Genomic DNA, 20,353 nt, shown 5'->3' with positions numbered 1-20,353 from the left:
CGGTAGTTGTGGCTCGTGGGCTCTAGAGCGCAGGCTCAGTAGTTGTGGCGCACCAGCTTAGTTGTTCTGCGGCATGTGGGATCTTCCCGGAACAGGCCTTGAACCCATGTCCCCTGCATTGGCAGGTGGATTCTTAACCACTGTGCCACCAGGGAGGTCCTGGAAGGCGAAGTCTTAACCACTGGACTTCCAGGGAAGTCCCTAAAACACAAATCTAATCATATCATTCCTCTGCTTAAAACCCTTTACCCTTTAGTGGTTCACTACCACAAACAGCAAAAAAAATCCAAGGTTTTAGCCTGAAATGCATGATCTTGCCTAACTCTCCAGGGCACACCTCAGCAACACTAAATGGTTGTGTTATCCACACGTACCAAGCCATTTTGCATCTCCATACTTTTTGCTCATGTGTTGCCTCTTCTTTGCTCATGTTGTTACTCTTCTTTCCCTCTGTCAACCAGCTAAATAAGTTCAGAAATTATCTCCAGGAAGGCATCTTTCTTCCTTCTTAAAAAAATTTTAATTTTATTTAATTAATTATTTGTGTGTGTGTGTGGCTGCATCGTGCGGCATGCGGGATCTTAGTTCCCTGACCAGGGATTGAACCCACACCCCCTGCAGCGGCAGCGCAGAGTCTTAACCACTGGACTGTCAGGGAAGTCCCCTGGAAGGCATCTTTTGACACCCTTCCCTGTGTAATATAAAAATATTCTGTGTGGGGAATTCCCTGGCAGTCCATTGGTTGGGACTCTGCGCTTTCACTGCTGCGGGCCCAGGTTCAATCCCTGGTCGGGGAACTAGGATCCCGCTAGTTGCATGGCATGGCCAAAAAAGCAAAACAAAAAAATTCCATGTGTATTCTCTATCACTGCACTCATCATATTATACTGAAATCATTAACTAGCTCATCTCTTTCCCTCCAGGTGAGTCTCTCAAGGCAGGGACTATGTCAGAATCCTAGCACATGGCACAGGACTTATGGTAACAGGTGTTTAATATATGCCTAGTACAAATTAAATATAGGACTTTTTCTGATGTGAGTTAAAATGTATAACTCCAATTTCCAACTTTTGTCCCATGGAACAATAAAAACCATCTTTCCAGGGAAATAAGCATTAGGCTGGTACATAAAAAGACAAACTTTAAATACTCTTTACCTGACATTTGCACTTACCTAAGTTGCTGTATGTTGCACTACAGGGATTCGGGTCCATAGGACCTGAAATGTCTCCCTTTTCCTCTTCCCTTTCCAGTTCAGGCAGCGGCAATGCCGATGTGACTGAAGTACAGCTCCCACCATCTTGCTTCACAACAGTGCTTGGATCCCGAGGAGAAAAATCCTCTGTCACTTCACGGGTCACGTGACTGAAACAAATCAGACCACCATCACACTGGCATTCAAAGGTTTTTGCTAAAATATAGATTTGTGGAAGGCACATATTGCCATAAATGTAAATAACTGGCCCTATAGTCACAGCAATGGGTCAGAAACCCCAACATACTTGTCTGAATATAAGGCAGTCTTTCATGCAGGCAGATACTTCTATCATATATATATTGGGATACTTGATACATACTTGATTCATACATATTGAGAATTCAGTTTGGTAGAGGAGCTATAGTAGGCTCAGAGGGAAGTTTGAGAATAACAGGTAAGGAGTGGAACTTTTTTTTTAGGTAGTAGGGGTAGAGGGAACTGAATGCTTAACTTGTTAAAGAGTAATACACTAAAGTATTTAAGAAAGCATTTAGCATATTTACTATATTTACCATACTATAGTACAGTCATCCCTTGGTATCTGAAGGGGGCCGGTTCTAGGACCACCCACAGGATACCAAAATCCACAGATGCTCAAGTCCCTTATATAAAATGGCATTTGCATATAACCTACACACATCCTCCCATATACTTTAAATCATCTCTAGATTACTTATAATACCCAATACAATGTAAATGCTATGTAAGCAGTTGCCGGTGCACTGCGAATTCAATTTTTGCTTTTTGGAACTTTCTGGAATTTCTTTTCCCCTAATATTTTTAATCCATGGTTGGTTGAATCTGCAGATGTGGAACTCGCAAATAAAAAGGGTGAACTGTGCTATAATACTATAATAAATATGAAATACTTTACAGTATTTACTTTATTTAGTATATAATATTTACTACACACTAAAGTATTTACGAAACTATTTAGTAAAGGATCAGGAGTAAAGTTGAGATTTAAAAAAGGAAGTAAAGCAATTATTTTAGGTAAACTGAGGCCTGGAAGCCTTGTTGCTAGGAGCACAGTGAAGCATCAACCTTTTGCCTGTATGCATGCAGCAGGCAAGGCAAATGGAAAAGAAAGTTCTGACCTCTAGTTAATCTCATCTATTAAAATGAATCTGAAGCATCCCACTGGCCACATACCAGAGGATGGTCATCCATAGTGCTTTGTGTTTCCCGATCTTGTTTCACTGCTGCCTGCTCATTTGCTTATAGCTATCTCTTCCAGTCTTCCCCACATCCCACTCTGCCTGAACTTCCAATTCTGTTGCTATAGAGTACAAGGCGGTGTAATGATTATTAAATGTTGGTGGAGAAAACCGGCCTAGTTAGAAAATCTCATTGGGCTGGTTCAATGAAACAAATTAAAAATCAAGCACCTTTAATGGTTTCTGGGTCTACTAAAAGTATTCCTAGACTGTCACACACTCACCAGCTAGCTCTTCTTCCTGTTTTTTTTTTTGTTTTGTTTTAATGGGCAAAGAGGAAGAATGAAAGGAAACATCTTATATACTGTGACATGTTATTTCTGGATTTTCAAATGGCAGTGAGTCATGGTGACATTTACAAGTTTCTTTAAAAGAGGTACTTTGTTTGATCATGTGTCAGCAGAACATATATCACCTGTGGATTTGAGGGAGTAGATCTGAAGGAGGAGTACTTTCTTATCAATTTTTCATTATGGAAATTATGCATGTGCCAGAACAGAAAAATAAGCCTTGAAGTCTGCTGGATACACAACTTCAAAAATATTCTTTCAAAGCTGGCAGAGCCAGAGGTCTCTCTATACTGAGAGTAAGCAATGAGTGGGAGGTACCATTATGGAATCTGGCTCTTGGGGATAGGGTGAGGTGGGAAGGGATCAGTTCACTAGCAGTCAGCAGGGTGGTTTATGTAAAGGAGGCCTCACATGCTAAAGCATGCTGACTCTTCTTAATGGGCCGCCTTAGGTTATCAACCCAAAACAAAGCTAGTTTCTCATAATATGGAACATCATAAATTCAAGGTAACAAGGGGCTCTACTTCCACGCGTTAGCGAAGAAAGCAAAGTGACACTTCTGAGACCCTCTTAGACGCCACTTAGTGTCACTGAGAAGTTATCAACGTGCTTCAGGAGAGGGAAAATGATCTTTGCTGGGCAAAAGTTAATTTAAGCCATTTTAAATTTCAAAGCAATAAATATAGTGATTAAAAAACATCATCCCCCTTTGACAGGAAAAACATTAAACCTCCAGACGCTCTCTTCTTATTCTCGAGTCAACTTGAGAGGTTTCTAAAAAGGTGTTTTTAGGTTCCTAATCTCTGCAGCCTTGCTCTTGCCTTTTCTCTTATTTCCCCCAATCTCATCGTTATTACTAAAAGGAAGCTCTCTTTTCTATTTGTCAAAAATGATTGGTGAAGGCGGGTTCAGAAACCATGACTCCACCCTTGCTTGTCTGTTTTCCTCCCAGGGAATGGGCTATTTATATTAAGCCTATTGTAAAAACTACAAGAAAGAGTTGCTGCTATTAACCAGTGAGGAATTCCCTGGTCCTGTTCCCACATACATGAAACATAGCTCTGTACTCTTAAGGGGTTCTCAAAACAAAATATGGATGCTAAAAAGCAAGAAATATTAAAGACTCACCCACTGTACTCACTCATACAATTCCCCATTAAAGGAAATTCTACAGGGCCTTCTTCAGTCTGTTAATCATGTTCTGAAGCTCTGATGAACCATCGCTCCCACTGAGTTCCGGAGGACTACAAGTCGGGCAAGATATAAGAGGCTCGAATCCTGCACCTTAATATAACCCACTGCACCTTGACCTTTACCTGAGGGGTTTGGTCTGGGAAATGAGCCAAATTACCTTTGGGAAACTAAGCAAAGTGAAAGCTAGTTTTATTAACTCTTTGAGGACCAGGGCAGCACAACCTATATTCTCTACAAAGGTCAGTTTTCACAAGCACATTTTAAATAAGTGCACTGGTATATTAAATCACCAGTTAAAACAATTGTCATCTATGAAGAACTATGCAAAAGAGTTGATGAAAGTTAAATCACATGGATTTGCAAATGGATACTAAGATGTTTAACCTGCATTACACTGCATTTACAGCAGTGTCTAAAAGGAAGAACTTTAAAAAATGCATCAATGATATGTCATGTCGATGCTTGAGGGAAGAAAAGCTCTTTGTATGATTAAAATGGTAAAAGAGAGAGGAAAGGGGAAAGGAAGAGGTTTTGAGAGTTCAAGCTTAGATGTGGTAACATGCTGTGACTAAAAAATGAAAAAGAATCAAGAACAGCATCAGAGAAGGTGATTCAGTCACTATGAATAAACAAATTGTCCAGGAAGAAAAAAGGAAGCAAAATCCTATAATTAATTTATCTTAGGCATATTAATTTTATAAGGGAATATAATTTTTGACCATTGACTTTTTTAATGTTTCATATTTAGATATAAAATCAGAAAACCCTCCCAAATAGTAATATGACACTTTCCAAATACAGGCTTTATCTCCTAACAAAGTGGTTCACCACTGACCTTTCATTGGGAAATGTTTGATGTAATGGAGAAAACACCAAAACAGGAATCAGAGAACCCAGATTCTGTTTCCCTATTACTTTGATCTTCTGTACAAACTGGATGACAACATCAGGAGGGAGTTAAAGGAGAAAATGAAATGTCCCCCATTTCGCCCATGAGATAGATGGTTAAAAAAAAATTCTTTAAAATGAAATTACAAGAAATCTACTAGGATTTCTAATACAATATATCTTAGCACATGTCTTGAAGTAGCAAATAATGATGAAGGTAATGATTTTTTTCAGGATAAGTACAAGTTGATATTCATTATTATAAAACAGAACTGTTAACTAATAAATGGCCCACAGAGAGGAAGTTATGGCTTTTCTATTCCTGCTATTTAAATTCATGTTGAAACAATCCCTAGTTCTGTAATGCAATGTAGGATATCTGTAGTAACTATGGCATTGACATCTAGGTCCTTGATCATCAGGCTGGGTCAAACCCTGACTTTGTCTCTCTTTTCCTGACCCTCAGCATTTGTTCTACTTTCAGAATGGGAGATAGCACGCATTTCTTTTTACCTCAAACTCTTTGACCAATGTTTCATTAATGACCAGTTTTTAATTGAGATTTGGTAATGTCTGACCTGACACAAAAGAAATCACGTCACTATCTCCACAAAGACACATCTCATTTTCTGAACATGGAGGATGAACTTAAGGTATTCAAAGGAAATGGTAACATTGTTACAGATTTGTCTGTAATACAAATGAAGCCCTTGGTAAGTTTATATCTCAACAGTCTGCAATAGTCATACATAATTCAAAGCCGCAGAAGCAATCTGCGGGAAGCTCACTTGGCTTACCCAGGTAGTAGGATTAATCATTACACCATCAAATGAAATAATCCTTTTTTTTTCCCCCTGGCAAATTCATTCAAGACAGATTTTGGTAGAAATTCTGTTAATGTCTGAATATACTTTTTAAAAAGGCAAATCAAATGCCACATTAGAAAGGATTAAAGGCCTTTATGTATCCAAGTATTTCCACAATTTCAGTTCAACTTTTTCTTCAAATTCAACCACCTTCATTCAGCTTCAGAAGGGACAGTAAATGAAATCAGGCTTCTATAGAGACCATCTGCCTCTTGGGGCAAATGGTATCCTAAATTCTCATTTGCCAGCTCTCTTCAGCAGCTGCATCTGTCTTTAGTTGTCCAGGTCAGCCAATAAGCAAATGCGTGATTTTTAAAACCTCCTTTTACCCCTAAAGATCAGATCAAAGCAATCAGAAACAGCATTTCATGGTTTTATTACTGGCTTCCAAAGCTGCTTATTTCTGGAGTTGCTGGGGATGATGGACCTTTGCAGAAACGGGATGTGAATCAACACGAGGAGGAAAGATCAAAGTTATCGAATCCCACACTGTTTATTTACTGAAAGGGGGAAAAACTCCATTTCCTTCTGTCTCCCTACCTCTAGGACCTCCCACCAATATGACATTTCTTAATCCTATCTTAGTTTCCAGGTCATCTACTTGATTTCGCTACACTTTCCAATTACTGGCATTCTCAGGTAGAAAAGTGTTGTATCCATTGATCACTATCTTAGTGTCTCCAATTTTCCACCAAGCCTTCTGTCGTCTTTAACTGAAAACTTCAAACTTCTTATCCTGGACTGAGATTAACCTTTCACTGAGATCTGATGAGTTCTTGCTAATACGTCTAACATAGTCTGGTCAGACAAAGGTAGCTCTTCCTGGTGTGAATGAAGTGGCTAGGTCTTGGGATAGGGAAGACTGGCAGCCATGTGCAAGGTCTTGAATAGACTAATTTCCAGACACTGCACAGTTTCAATTTTTTTTTCTTTAACAAATGTGTTTTTTTTTCTTTAACAAATTTTTTCTTTAGCAAATTACAAGTGTCTTCAAGGCACTAGACTGCAAGACAGCAAAGTAGATAAAAACACAGGCCACTGTAAATCACTGTCACCTTCATAATACTAAGAAAAATTACAGTTTTAAAATCCTATGAAATAAAAATTCAGAATGGCATCTGTACAAATTAACAGAAAAGATAAATTAATCTTGGAAAAGAGCAACAAAATAGGGCTGCTTTTCTCAATAACAGAGGTGTGGAAGGAGATTCTCAGCGTCACCATTTGGCCTTAGCTCACTTCTAAAGAATGGGGTCAGATATTGATGTTTACTTCCTGGAAAGGCAAGTATGAGAAGAAACTATCAACAGGCCTCTCTAACAGGACTAACCTAAGGACGATATGGAACAGTCATTTTCGGGTCCTGGACTTTTCCCGCATGCCCAGAAGCTCTGGAGAAGTGAGTCACTGCACCTTTCCCCAATGTCCTCTTATCTCCCTCAACTGCCCGTTTGCCCTTTGAGTCGGGGAAGCGAGATGATTATGTATACTAAACTCTCCAGAACATGGCACGCTCGCTGAAGGAATGGATATAGGGAGGGAACAGGAACAAACACTGCTCAGAACCTATTCCTACTCTACGCTGCACAAGCTGCACACTATTCTGTTTAACTCACAAAAACACCTCAAGAGGTAAAGGCGATTATTCTCACTTTACAGATGGGGAAACCAAGACTGAAAAAAGTGAAATGAATTGTCTAAGGTTATGTGTGTACTTAGGTGACAGAGTCAGGATCTGAATTCAATACTATGCAACTCTAACATCCGTATTCTTTCCACCACACTGATACCATTAGGTAAGCCTGGTGCATTGTAAAGATTCAAGAATAAATGCTTGATTATGAAGATGAAGAAGTAAAAGTGTTTTGAAAAGAAAAAAGCTATTATTGAAATGTGGGGTCTTAATGATTACAGATGGATTCTTTTGAAAAATTCTAAACAAAGTCATTGTTTACATTGCAAAAGGATTTCTTTACATGGGAACTGCTCTGGTATAGAAAGACTGTGTTTATAGATGTTTGGCTTCCTAATAATAATCACCACCACTACCTCCACATCTGCTGACTGCTAGGTACTGTGTGCTTAAATATATATCTCCTAACAATAATACTCTGACTAAGGGTTGTTATTCCCATAATAGCAAATGATAATAGTAGCCAAAACTTACACAGTGCTTATTATGTCCCTGTTCTAAGCCATGTCTCTCAACAGTGGCACTACTGACATTTTGGACCAGATAATTGTCGTGGAGGGCCTTCCTGTGCGTAGTAGAATCACACTAACATCTCTTACCTTCTATCCAATAGGTGTTGGAATTACTCTCTGCTTCCCCAGTTGTGACAACCAAATAGTCTCCAGACATTGCCAAATATACCCTAGGGGTATAAAAATCCCTTCCCCTCCCCTCCTGTTTAACACTTAACATTAATTCTTTTAAGTCATACAAGGTTATTATCTCTGTTTTACAAATGAAGAAATATTAAGCCCAGAGTGGTTAAGTTATTTGCCTCAGGTAACACAGGTAATACCTGGTGGAGCTGAGATTCAAACCCAGCACTTCAGCTCTAGTCTGTGCTCTAAACAGATACATTATTCTGTCTCTCAGTTTATAGATGAGGAAACTAAGAAGCAGAGCTCAAGAAACTTGTCCCAGATGACACAGCTAATAAGTGGTGAAAGCAGGATTCAAATCCAGGTCTGAGTGACTTCAAAGCCTATGTTCTAATATATTATGCCAATTGTTATCAGACTTTAACATGTCTAAGAGTTACCTTGTTAAAGATGCAGATTTGCGGCCCTCACCCCCAGGGGTTGATTCTACAGCTCTGTGGTATGATCCAGGGATCTGCATTTATATAAACACCCCAGGTGATTCTGATGCAGTTGTTCCTAGGGCCACAATTTGAGAACCTATTTTTTACTGCCTCTCTCTCTGCAGAGAGAAGAGGGAAATTAAGTATAAAAGGAGTAAAGTATAAGAAGTGAGGAAGAAAATTTTAAGTGAAGGAGCATCATTGCTCAGAAGCAATATGGCTGAACAGGGGAAATAAAATAATTTAAGTAGTCACAGATAAGAGATTCATAATGGGCTATTAAAAAAGGAAGGGAGTGCTTTGGGACCAATCCTTACCTTCTGAGGTTTATTCTTAGAATACAATTATACAAACTTACAAAATGTTAGGAAATGAGGATATGGCCTAGTATGACATTTATGATTTTTATTAGAAGGCCTGGCTGGATGAAGACCACTCTGAAAATAGGAAATGGCAACTGTGACACCAGCAATAAGTCTTCCAACATACAGTACTATCCCAGTTCTTTGTACCAACAGAGGACAGAGGTGAACACAAAAGGCAGGCCCCTATGATGAAAAAGCTGCTCCAAGACAGACCACAGCACCGGTACCTTCTACCCACCCTACCAGGGGACTCTTCTTAAAATCTCTCTTTTGTTCTGCTGTTCCTCTGTTCTATATCAGCCATTGATCCTTGTGACCTGTTGAGGTCAGGTCCAGACTACGTGTAGGACTTCAAAGCCCTTCACCATGAGGCTGCAACATATGTTTTTATCTTTATTCCAGACTTTCTGAGACACAATCCTTCAGCTCCAGACAATGTATTTACATAACTCCCTGTCCCTTGGACACACCATATTCTACATTTCTGCTGTACCTACTTTCCCTTCCTAGAGTTGCCTCCCTTCTTCTTTCCATCTATTCCAAACTCAGCCAGTCATTAAAGACTATTCAAATCTCACATTACCCATGATGTCTTACTGTCCATGGGGAATCTTCCTTCTCTGAACACCCATGGCAGATGTTATAGACTGTTTGTGTCCCCTTCAGATTCATATGTGGAAACTCTAACCCCCAGTGTGGCTATAGTTGGAGATGGGGCCTCTAAGGAAATAATATTAAATGAGGTCATAAGGATGGGGCCCTGTCAGACAGGATTTGTGTCCTTTTAAGAAGAGGCACCAGAGAGCGTGGTTTCTCTCTCTGTACACATTATGGAGGAAAGTGAGGACATAATGAGAAAGTGGCCATCGAGTCAGAAAGAGAGCCCTCACCAGAAACCAAATCAGCTGGAAACTTAATCTTGGACTTTTGGCCTCCAGACTGTGAGAAAATAAATTTCTGCTGTTTAAGCCATATGTCTGTGGTATTTTGTTATGGAGCCCAAGCTAAGGCAGCAGGGACTGAGGATCACAGAAAGCACTCAGTAAATGGGTGTTGAATAAATCAAATCAGGTGGGATCTGGGCAGCAAGGCACTAGAAAGTAGCACCAGGATCTGTATCTACATTCCTCCCAGCAAAATTTCTGCCTATATCACGATGGAGAATGGAATAGGGACAGGTTCCAATGTGGAGCATCCAAAGAGGGGTTCCTCTCCCCAACTAGGAAGTCAGAGGAACAGAACATCTTCTCTGATGCAGAGTGGAGCTTCATGTGCCAGCAGCACAGAAAGGCCAACGGCTGATTCTTGAGGCTGTTTCTCTCTATGATAACTAGGAGTTGGTGTGGGGAGCGCATCAGTGTGCACTGCTATCATCACTTTGCTCTTTTCAGGCAAGCCTTTCTCCCTGCTATTAACAAATCACCATTATAGAGGTACCATATGAGGATAAACTGCTTGTCCTGCGTTAAACCTTTAAATATCACCTGATGACTCTAATCAATATTCTACTGCAGTTATATTAAATAATCACTGACTGAAACTGTGGCCTAGAGGTTTGAATAAAGGCCTAGAAATTAGAAACTCAAATTTAATCCCAGCTCTGCCACCGATGCTACTCTGTCCATGTCTCCCATTATTCATCTATAAAATGGGTGTAGCGACATTTACAGGAGTATGTATTAACTAGGAATTTCACATAAAGTGCTTCGAAGAGAGTGAACAACTGTGCCAATGTTGAGTACTTTAAGAGTGCTCGACAGGTCAATGAATCAGTATGCATCACTGTGGCCCTTAGTGGTCACAGACATGCCTTCTTGAACTTAGGCTGCCTTTATAAAAGACATGGTAGATACCAACAGACTCAATGATCACCAAAAGAGTGCAACAAAAATTACTAACAGGCCAAACATCTCTAAAGTCAGAGTCTGGCTCTGACACCTACTTGCAGAGTGGCCCTGGGACTGTCGATGAGCCTCTCTGTTTCTCAATTTCCTATAATAGGAAGAATGCACTGTCAGAGATACTGGGACAACTGAGGTAATGTGAATGAAAATTACAAATTATATAATAAGATACAGGTATTTAACTTCAGATTCATTAGGTGAACAAGGAAACAAAACGGACCAAATAAGTAGAGGAATTCTCAGTTTGATTCTTCACTTTGTAATACATTCATTATGAGACTCTAAACAAGTCAGTTTACTTCTCTGGATTTTTAATCACCTCCCCAAAGAGAAAGGAACATAAAGCTATCTGAAGACCACCCCATAACCATTCTGCATCATTTTGTGATTACAATAAAGTGAGGTATTTATCAGTTTTCTCTAAAAGAGGATTATTTAAAAATTCAATAGTAAGGACTTTATGAACTCATCTAAGCTTTAGGAACAATATGTCAGCAAACGTAGATGTGCTGATAGTCTAGAAGTTTCTTTAGAGCAAAGAACATATGATCAGAAGAACGAGCTGCTACTTTCAGCTTCTGTCTCCAATTTTCTTCTTTATGAGAAATAGGAATTTGATCTTCAAGGCCAGTTTGGTCTGAAAAGATGACTTTGATAGGTTGTCTTAGCAAAGAGTAGAGATAATACAAATTAAGATATAACTGGAGCACAACTTAAACTAATACAACATTGTAAATCAACTATACTTCAATTAAAAAAAGTGTTCTTAAAAAATTTTTTAAAAAAAGATTGTACATAACAAACAAACAAAAAAAAGATGTATAACTGGAACATAAACATTAAAAAAAAAATTCTAGCTGAACTTTCCAGAGAGAAGAACATCACATTGTACCATAATCTAAGAAGTATTTGGACTTTCTTTTCCCATACTCTGTGTGCATACACACATGTATATAAAGAGACTCAGACTCTGGTTATTTTAGTGAGTAGCAAACCTGACTAGTGTTTGACCAGAATGGCTACAGGCCACTAGCATGCCTGATGACTACAGACAAATCAGATACTATAACTTAGTCCAGGGGTCAGCAAACTTTTCTATGAAGAGTCAGATAGTAAATATTTTAGGCTTTACAGGCCATATGGTGTCTATTGCAACTATTCAACCCTGCTGTTATGGTGCAAAAGCAGCTGTAGATAACATGTAAAAAAAAAAACTGAGTGTGGCTGTTTTCTGGTAAAACTTCATTTATAGAAACGGGTGAAAGGTCAGATTTGGCCCACAGGTCACAGTTTGCCAATTCCTGGTCTATACCCCTGAACCTTGGAGTGGATTAGAGGGACTCCGAGGATTGACTCCTGGATTATTTAGGAATATAGCTGAGTTCTAAGGACCCTAAGAAGATCAAAATGGTCTTGGAAGGGTATAAGAAGGCTTATACAGATGACTAGCATTCCTAAGGGAGCAAAGGTGTGCCAAATCTAATCTGCGTGTCCAGAACAGAAGTTGGCTGAGGTTTGGACAGCAGTGTAAGGCATAGCTGGATTCCTGAAATGGTTCTGGGAGTCCTAAAGAAACTGGACTTATATGGTATCCAGGATGGATACATGGTAGGGGTCTTTGCTAATTAGGAACATGATGTTCAGGGATGGTGGAGCTAGAAAGGTTAGTCAAAGGTCAAGAGGCCATTCAGGGGGCAAATGATATCCTTAACTTCGGCTGAGAGTGTTATAGTTATTTTAGGCGAGTTACAGTGATTTTCTTAGTTATTGACTATTTTTCTAATTGATTAGAAAGAAAATTTTTGAGCTAAAATTTTTTTGTTTTTCTTTTATGGGCTGTGCTGTGCAGCATGCAGGATCTTAGTTCCTGACCAGGGATTGAACCCGTGCCCCCTGCAGGGGAAGCATGGAGTCTTAACCCTTAGTTAGACGTGGAGTCTTAGTCTCTTGAACTAAATTTTTAAGTACATGTATGTGACTGGCAATAGATATTGCCTACCAATTATGAAATAAATACGGTTTTAGTCAATAATCAAGAATTTACCACCAGTTTACTGAAAAGACTACTAAAAGGGTATATACTTTGGGAAGAAGTAAATTGAATCCAGAAGGGAAGAATGAAATAAAGATGGAATAGTTAAAAAAAAAAAGTGATAAACATGTGATTAAATCTAAAATTAAAAAAAAAAAAAAATCTAAAATTAAAAAAGATGATGCAGTGTGATGGGGAGTGACTGAGAGTGGGGGGAGTTTCCTATGATTGGGTAGCCAGTGAAGAATCTTCTGAGGGAGTGACATTTAAATCGAGAGCTGATGACAAGGAGCCAGCCATGCAAAGATCTGAAAGAAGCATACCAAACAGAGTGAAGAGCTGATATAGAGGGATTAGGCCTGGCACTTCTGAAGAACAGAAAGAAAACTCCTATTGTGAGAAGTTTATGAGCAAGGTGGTGAGCAGGAGACAGGTTATATTGGTAGTTAGAGGTCAGATTGTATAGGGACTTCCTTCACTGTGTTGAAACAATGGGATCTGCATTTTAGAAAGAGTACAAGACTGTTCCAGAGAGACTAGATTAGAAGGGGCGAGAGATTAGGCAGGGAGATCAATTAGAAAAACACTTTATGATATTTTGGGTGTAGGGGATGAAGGGAAGAGAAAAATCAAAGATGACTCCTGGGCTTCCCTGGTGGCGCCGTGGTTGAGAGTCCGCCTGCCGATGCAGGGGCCACGGGTTCGTGCCCCGGTCCAGGAAGATCCCACATGCCGCAGAGTGGCTAGGCCCGTGGTCCATGGCCGAGGAGCCTGCGCGTCCGGAGCCTGTGCTCAGCAACGGGAGAGGCCACAAAAGTGAGAGAGAGGCCCGCGTACCGCAAAGAAAAAAAAAAAAAAAAAAGATGACTCCTAGTTTTCTAATCCGAGCGACTAGATGGATGGTGGGACCATTTATCAAGGGAAGGCTTGGGATTGAATAAATTTGTAGGGAAAAATCAAGAGTTGTGTTTTGAACACGTTTCATCTGAGATGTCCAGTTGATGTTTAAGTGGAGATATCAAGTGTATAAGTTATATGTGAATCATGGGGGAAAGAGATCAGGAGTGGAGATATAAATTTGGGGTCAAAAGAATATATGTAATATTTAAAATCTTGATACCAGACGATGTTTAGCCAGGGGTTAGCCATTAAAGTTTAAAGAACCCTTTAGGCATATGGATATGAGGGGGGGAAAAAAAACACCTATCTTTCAGAGATACCTGCTGAAATTTTTACAAATGAAATGATGCCTGGTATTTGCTTCAAAATAATGGGGGTGCGGGGGCTTCCCTGGTGGTACAGTGGTTGAGAGTCCGCCTGCCGATGCAGGGGACGCGGGTTCGTGCCCCGGTCTGGGAAGATCCCACATGCCACGTGCGGCTGGGCCCATGAGCCATGACCGCTGAGCCTGCGCGTCCGGAGTCTGTGCTCCGCAACAGGAGAGGCCACAACAGTGAGAGGCCAGCGTACTGCAAAAAAAAATAAAATAATAATAATAATGGGGGGAATGGGATGAGGTATAGATGAAACAAGATTGGCCATAAATTGATAGTTGTTGAAGTGTGGTTTTGGGGTAAGTGGTGGTTCATTTTATGAATCTACCTACTTTCGTATATGTTTAGAATTTTCTAACATAAAAAGTTTAAAATAAAAAGAGGGGAGGGCTTCCCTGGTGGTGCAGTGGTTGGGAGTCCACCTGCCGATGCAGGGGACGCGGGTTCGTGCCCCGGTCCGGGAGGATCCCACATGCCGCGGAGCGGCTGCGCCCGTGAGCCATGGCCGCTGAGCCTGCGCATCCGGAGCCTGTGCTCCGCGGTGGGAGTGGCCGCAACGGTGGGGGGCCCGCAAAACACACACACACACACACACACACACACACACACACACACACACACACACACACACACACACACACACACACACACACACACACACACACACACACACACACACACACACACACACACACACACACGAGGGGAATTCCCTGGCAGTCCAGTGGTTAGGACTCTGCGCTGTCACTGCTGAGGGCCTGGATTCAATCCCTGGTCAGGGAACTAAGATCTCACAAGCCCTGCGCTGTGGCCAAAAATAAAAAAACCAATTTTTTTAAAGAAAGTAAATAAAAGGAACTATTTTAAGCTAGTTTCCATTAAAAGTGGTAGAAGCAGAGATGGAGAGAAGTAAATAGATTTGGGATTAAAAGGTGGTCCCCCATTAAAAGGTGGTAACAATTCCATGGTCAACATTTTAAACAAGGCACTCAGGAAGAAAGCAAGCCTGAATAACCGGAGGTACATGAGCAAGAGGGTAAGTAAGATTAATCAGGTAGACAGAGGTCACATATATAGGGCCTTCTTCAGTTTGCAGATATGACTGGTTTTATATTTAAGAAAGAGCACTTAGCTGTTCTAAGAATAGAATGCAGGGGGGAAACATTAAGCAAGGATTATCTTAAATTCTGATGTCCTAAGCATAATTTGTAAAGAAGTCAACTGTTATTGCTAGGTACTGTGCTAGATGCTTTACAGGTATCTATTTAGTCCTCATAATATCTCTATAAGGTAGGTATTATCATCACTGTGGTACACGTTGGGAAACTTCAGCTCAGAGAGGTTAAGTCAAAAGTCACACAACTACCAGTGGTATAATGAGAATTCAAATTTTTGTCTGTCTGACTCCAGTGCTTGCATTTTTCTCACTATGCAATATTATTCCCCATGCTATGGACACCAAAGAGTTGTAGAGATGGTAGGTAAACTAGTGCTTTTAAAAACGATAATGGAGAAATTCCCACCTGGTCACAGACCAGACTAACCACTAAATTAATTTCTCTTGATCCAGACTAGCCAGATGGAAATGATGCCTATGGATACATTGTTGAGCCAAAATTTGACTGGTATCCCTGTCACCAATATTTTGCCCTTCCAGTTCATTTTTAATACTTCTGCCAGTAGAGATTTTATTTAAAAAAGAAAATCACACTACTTTCATCCTTAAAAACTGTTTCTGCTACAAAATCTATAACATAAAGGGCCAAACATTTCAATGTAGCATGCAAGGCTCTTCAGTCTTTCTCAGAAGTTCTCAAACTTTTTCTCTTAAAAATTATTGAGAACTGTAAGGGCTCTTGCTTATGTGGATTATATCTATTGACATTTATTATATTCGAAATTAAAACTGAAAAATTAAAAAATAATTAATTCATTAAAAAATAGTAAACACTTTAAATATTAACCAAAATAATATTTTTTTTCAAATCTCTTTAATATCTGGCTTAATAGAAGACAGCTGAATGCTCATATGTGCCTCTGCATTTGATCTGCTGTGATATGTTGCTTTGGTTAAAGTATATGAAAAAGATCTGGTCTCATCCACATATGTAGGCGGGAAAGGTAGTATTTATAGTCTTCTAGATAATCGTGGATATTCTTCTTTGGTACTACATCAGAACTTGGCAAGTGGTAGTTTCTTAAAAGTTACTTGCAATATGGAATCTAAAACCATACCAATGAACTTTTTGTACTCAGTTACATTAAATCCCTTGGTCTAACTTGCAGTTTCAATGGATCTTTTACTCATGCATAATTCTGTCACATCCTGCATTGGGTCATTTGGAAATAACCGGTTCACTGAGTTATGTGGATCTTCCAAATGCTGACACATTTCATTATATAATTTTAACAATCTTTTTTGCTAATGCCACCACCAATATCATCAGAAAAAATGTTTAAGTATTAGGAAGCTGTCACGGTAGCAGATACAAGTTTGCAAAAGTTCTTATTTTGCTTGAAAGCGTGAATTTTATTATTGACAACAAATACTGTCAGTTGTTTTCCTTGAAGTAATAGGCTCACTATGTTCATTAAGAAAATATCTGCCAAACACCCAGGTCTGTATAACCACAGCTGGTCTGCCCCTTGTTCTTTCAAGGTGGTCCATGGAAAAGGTGCTGGTTCAGCTTTGTAATTCAAATTTTGAAACTCAAACTATTTTACAAGCGTTTTTCCTTGAGACAGCCATACTTTGGTATGCAGCGTAAGTACTCCCTACGTGCTTCTCATTTTAGCACACAGGATTTTTAAACAGACATATATTCAAGGGTTGAGATTTAATAAAATTTAGTACTTTATCAAGGACATTCTTAAGTGAAACTGGTGTTTGTTTTTTAAAGCTGCTAGTACCATATGGTGCCATGGTTTTGATTTGTGCAGGTATAAGTAGTTTTACCCATTATTGTTTTTGCATCATCAGTGCAAATGTCAACACAGTGAAAAAGACAAATAATGTCTTAGTATTATTATGAAAATGGTGACTTTTACATGGTCACTATTTGACCTTGCATGGACCACATTTGAAGAACCACTGGTCTATTCATTATCCTTTTCCAGTCACCGGTCCTGCTTCTGTTTGTCATCATCATCTATGACTGCATATATTGTTCCTTTTGCCTACAGTGTCTTCCTCAGCCTGCTGGCAAAATCTTATTTGTCTTTTAAGATCTGGTTTGTATTTCATCTCTGAGAAGCTGATTTCATGTCTTTTTTTCTTTTTTCTTTTTTTTTTTTTGTTTTGCGGTACGCGGGCCCCTCACTGTTGTGGCCTCTCCCGTTGCGGAGCACAGGCTCCGGACACGCAGGCTCAGTGACCATGGCTCACGGGCCCAGCCACTCCGCGGCATGTGGGATCTTCCTGGACCGGGGCACGAACCCGTGTCCCCTGCATCGGCAGGCGGACTCTCAACCACTGCGCCACCAGGGAAGCCCTGATTTCATGTCTTTTAAGCTGATTTAATCCTTCTGATTTTTGCGCTTCTGTGCCACTCTGAACATACGTTGTTTTAGCATTTATCACATTGAGGGCAGAGGGGTTAGTATCATTTTCAAGCACCCACTATGTGCCAGACCCTGTGCTAAGTCTTTTACGTATTTTCTTATTATATCCTCAATCAATTCTATGTGATAGGTATCATTACAGCCACTGTACACTGAAGGACCAGATAGACAGCTGAAGCTGAAGTCAAACCCAAGCCCACTATTTCGGCAGTGTGGTAATCTTTCCCCCTATTTATCCCTATGGCACATATACAGCACAGTTAAGATATTCCATTTATGTCGCCTGAACAGGCAAATAAAGGAACTTCGTAACAATCTCATCTCATAATGCAAGACTCTACAAAGTCCCTCATCTTTCAGAGCCTAGAGTTTGGCCTTCAGTAGAGTATTTTTCATTCCTTATATACCATTTAGATTTGGAATCTTCATTTACTTATAGAAAAACTGGCATTTTCATTTCTTCCAGCAATGTGTTCCCAGCCGTGGGATGGTAATATAATGATTACACTGCCATCAAGCTGGAAACATAAATGTTGACATTTGACAGTAATGTTTTTCCTCTCAAAGATGCTTCAAGTAAATACTAATGGTGTATCCAAGTAAATGAAGTAACTGTTGGAAAAGCAAATGGTGTATATTTTTCAACATGAGTATTCAAGTTTTAAAAAGTTTAAAAAAAAAAAACCTATTTGATGCTAATACCTCTTTTTCTACTTAGTCTGGGACCTTATGAAATGTGAAAATTCCAGTGTGCCTCTACAAAAAGCTTAATACCTCAAATTTGCTTTACTTAGGCTACAGTACATTATCTTAAGAATGGTGGGAAGACCAGTGGTTCTCAAAGTGTGGCCCCAGGATTAGCAACAGCATCATCACCTGGAAACTTGTTAGAAAGGACCCAACTCAGACCAACTGAATCAAAAACTCTGGGGGCAGGGCCCAGCAATTTGTGTTTTAATAGCCCTCCATTTATTGTGATGCATGGTTAAATCTGACAACCAATGGGGCAAATGTGCTGCATCATTTGGATAAATGGATGTTACCTATAAAGAACTAATAAATGTTGGAAGATACGATTGGCCCATATACAAGCAAATCTGTGAAAATATAAGCTGTATAGTAAGAGGTCTGCCATACCAAGGACCCAGGCTATCCTCAAGCCTATATACAGTAGCACGCAGCCAAAGTAGAGAAATCTCACTCTACGTAAGAGAAGCCAAATTATTCCTTGACCCTGCCTTCCAGGATGCGGATAAACACACCACAGCCATACTTAATGAGGAGTAAAGCCATTTGTTGATCTGCAAGAACTATCTGCCATTCCGTCATAGGTGACTCCAACCACGTGCTGTTTGAATTGCTTCTTTTCTATATAAAACAGCAACCTGCGATACATGTGTTTTATCACTACTACTTTCAACTACCAATGACAAGCCTATTCTACCCAGAAATATATTCCACTATTCTACTTGCTTTGTTATTACAAGGATTTAAGGAAAATAGGGACTTGTTAGCATTTTGACTAGTTGGGGGTATGTAAAAAGCTTATTTTAGTAAAGAATATATATAAAACTTCCTGGCATTTTGCTAGAAAAAGTGAAGGCATTAAGTGTTCATTTTTATTTACACTTTTCTAAAGAAAAGCTGGTGAGAGAATCTGCTCTGAATCAGAGTTTTCTGTCTTTGCTGGGAGGAAGCCAGGCCTGGTAGAGAAGGCTCACTGTAAATCAAGAGGGAGGAAGACTCAGAATCAGATGAATGGACCACTCAGGGCATATCCTTGCTAAGAACAGAAAGGACAGGTGATAGAAGGAAATCATCCCATTTGTTAATACAAACTTGGATAACAGTTCCTTGTTTTTATTGGCAGTACATTAATTTTGATTAAAATACAAATGAGAAAGAAAAAACTTAGGCTTCCTAAACATAAATGTTTATGTGAATGATTACAAGTGAAAATATAAAAATTTTGTTTGATTTTATGTTCATTAACAATGCAACATTATAGGAAGAATACCAGTTTTACAGTGAGACAGATCAAGGTTTGAATTCTCCCTCTGACAATTACTAACTGTGTGAATCTGGCCAATTCTAATTTCTCTCATTTTCAGTTTGTAGGGCTGTTACAAGGATTTGAGATAAATATTTGGGATGTGCCTTATACAGGCTAGGTAATCAATAAACAGTATTAAAGAAAGTAGTAAAGAAAACTGATGCTTAGAGAACTGGTGTGGGTGTACAATTTGCCTAGTTGGATTGAGAATTATATCACTGGGTCTCAATCTCAGTAACCAACTTCTCTTATTTCACCGACATGTTAAAAAACTATAAACTGCTTGCCCTTTCCCCCACCTTTCCACAACATATGAAATAAGGACAGAAAGAGACAGAAATTAAAAAAACAAATATTCCCTTAAAAAAAATAATGGAGATAGAGATAACACCTTGGTGAAAGCCAAAAAAAAAAAAAAAAGCTTAAGAGTTTGATTTCATTTATAGTGAAGGAAAGAATAGTATCACCATTTATTCATTTGATCCTGTTTCTTCCTCACACTATCATAGCAGTTCAAAGCAACAAATTATTTATTGCTCTTAAAGTATTATGGATTTGCTTTTCTTTTAAAGCCCCTCTGCATTTATCAGAATGCAGCAGGCTACTTTAGCTAAAGATCCAGGGCCATAAACCTTGTT

The 20,353-nt window shown here is 39.4% G+C and overlaps 1 protein-coding gene across 13 annotated transcripts in view; it reads right to left on the bottom strand.

The window, feature by feature from the left end:
• PEAK1 (pseudopodium enriched atypical kinase 1) overlaps window positions 1-20,353 on the bottom strand; it is a 295,050-nt gene that overhangs the window by 35,866 nt on the left and 238,831 nt on the right. For all 13 annotated transcript variants that reach the window (XM_027123690.1, XM_027123685.1, XM_027123693.1 and 10 more), the window contains one exon: window positions 1,175-1,365. In XM_027123690.1, the coding sequence (XP_026979491.1) occupies window positions 1,175-1,365 (191 nt within the window). The remainder of the gene's footprint in view (window positions 1-1,174; window positions 1,366-20,353) is intronic.

Source organism: Aethalodelphis obliquidens, unplaced genomic scaffold (genome assembly GCF_003676395.1).
Source record: "Aethalodelphis obliquidens isolate GAN/ISIS:26980383/991018 unplaced genomic scaffold, ASM367639v1 scaffold26, whole genome shotgun sequence".
Classification (NCBI taxonomy): Eukaryota; Metazoa; Chordata; class Mammalia; order Artiodactyla; family Delphinidae; genus Aethalodelphis; species Aethalodelphis obliquidens.
This window is presented reverse-complemented; position numbering and strand designations above follow the sequence as displayed.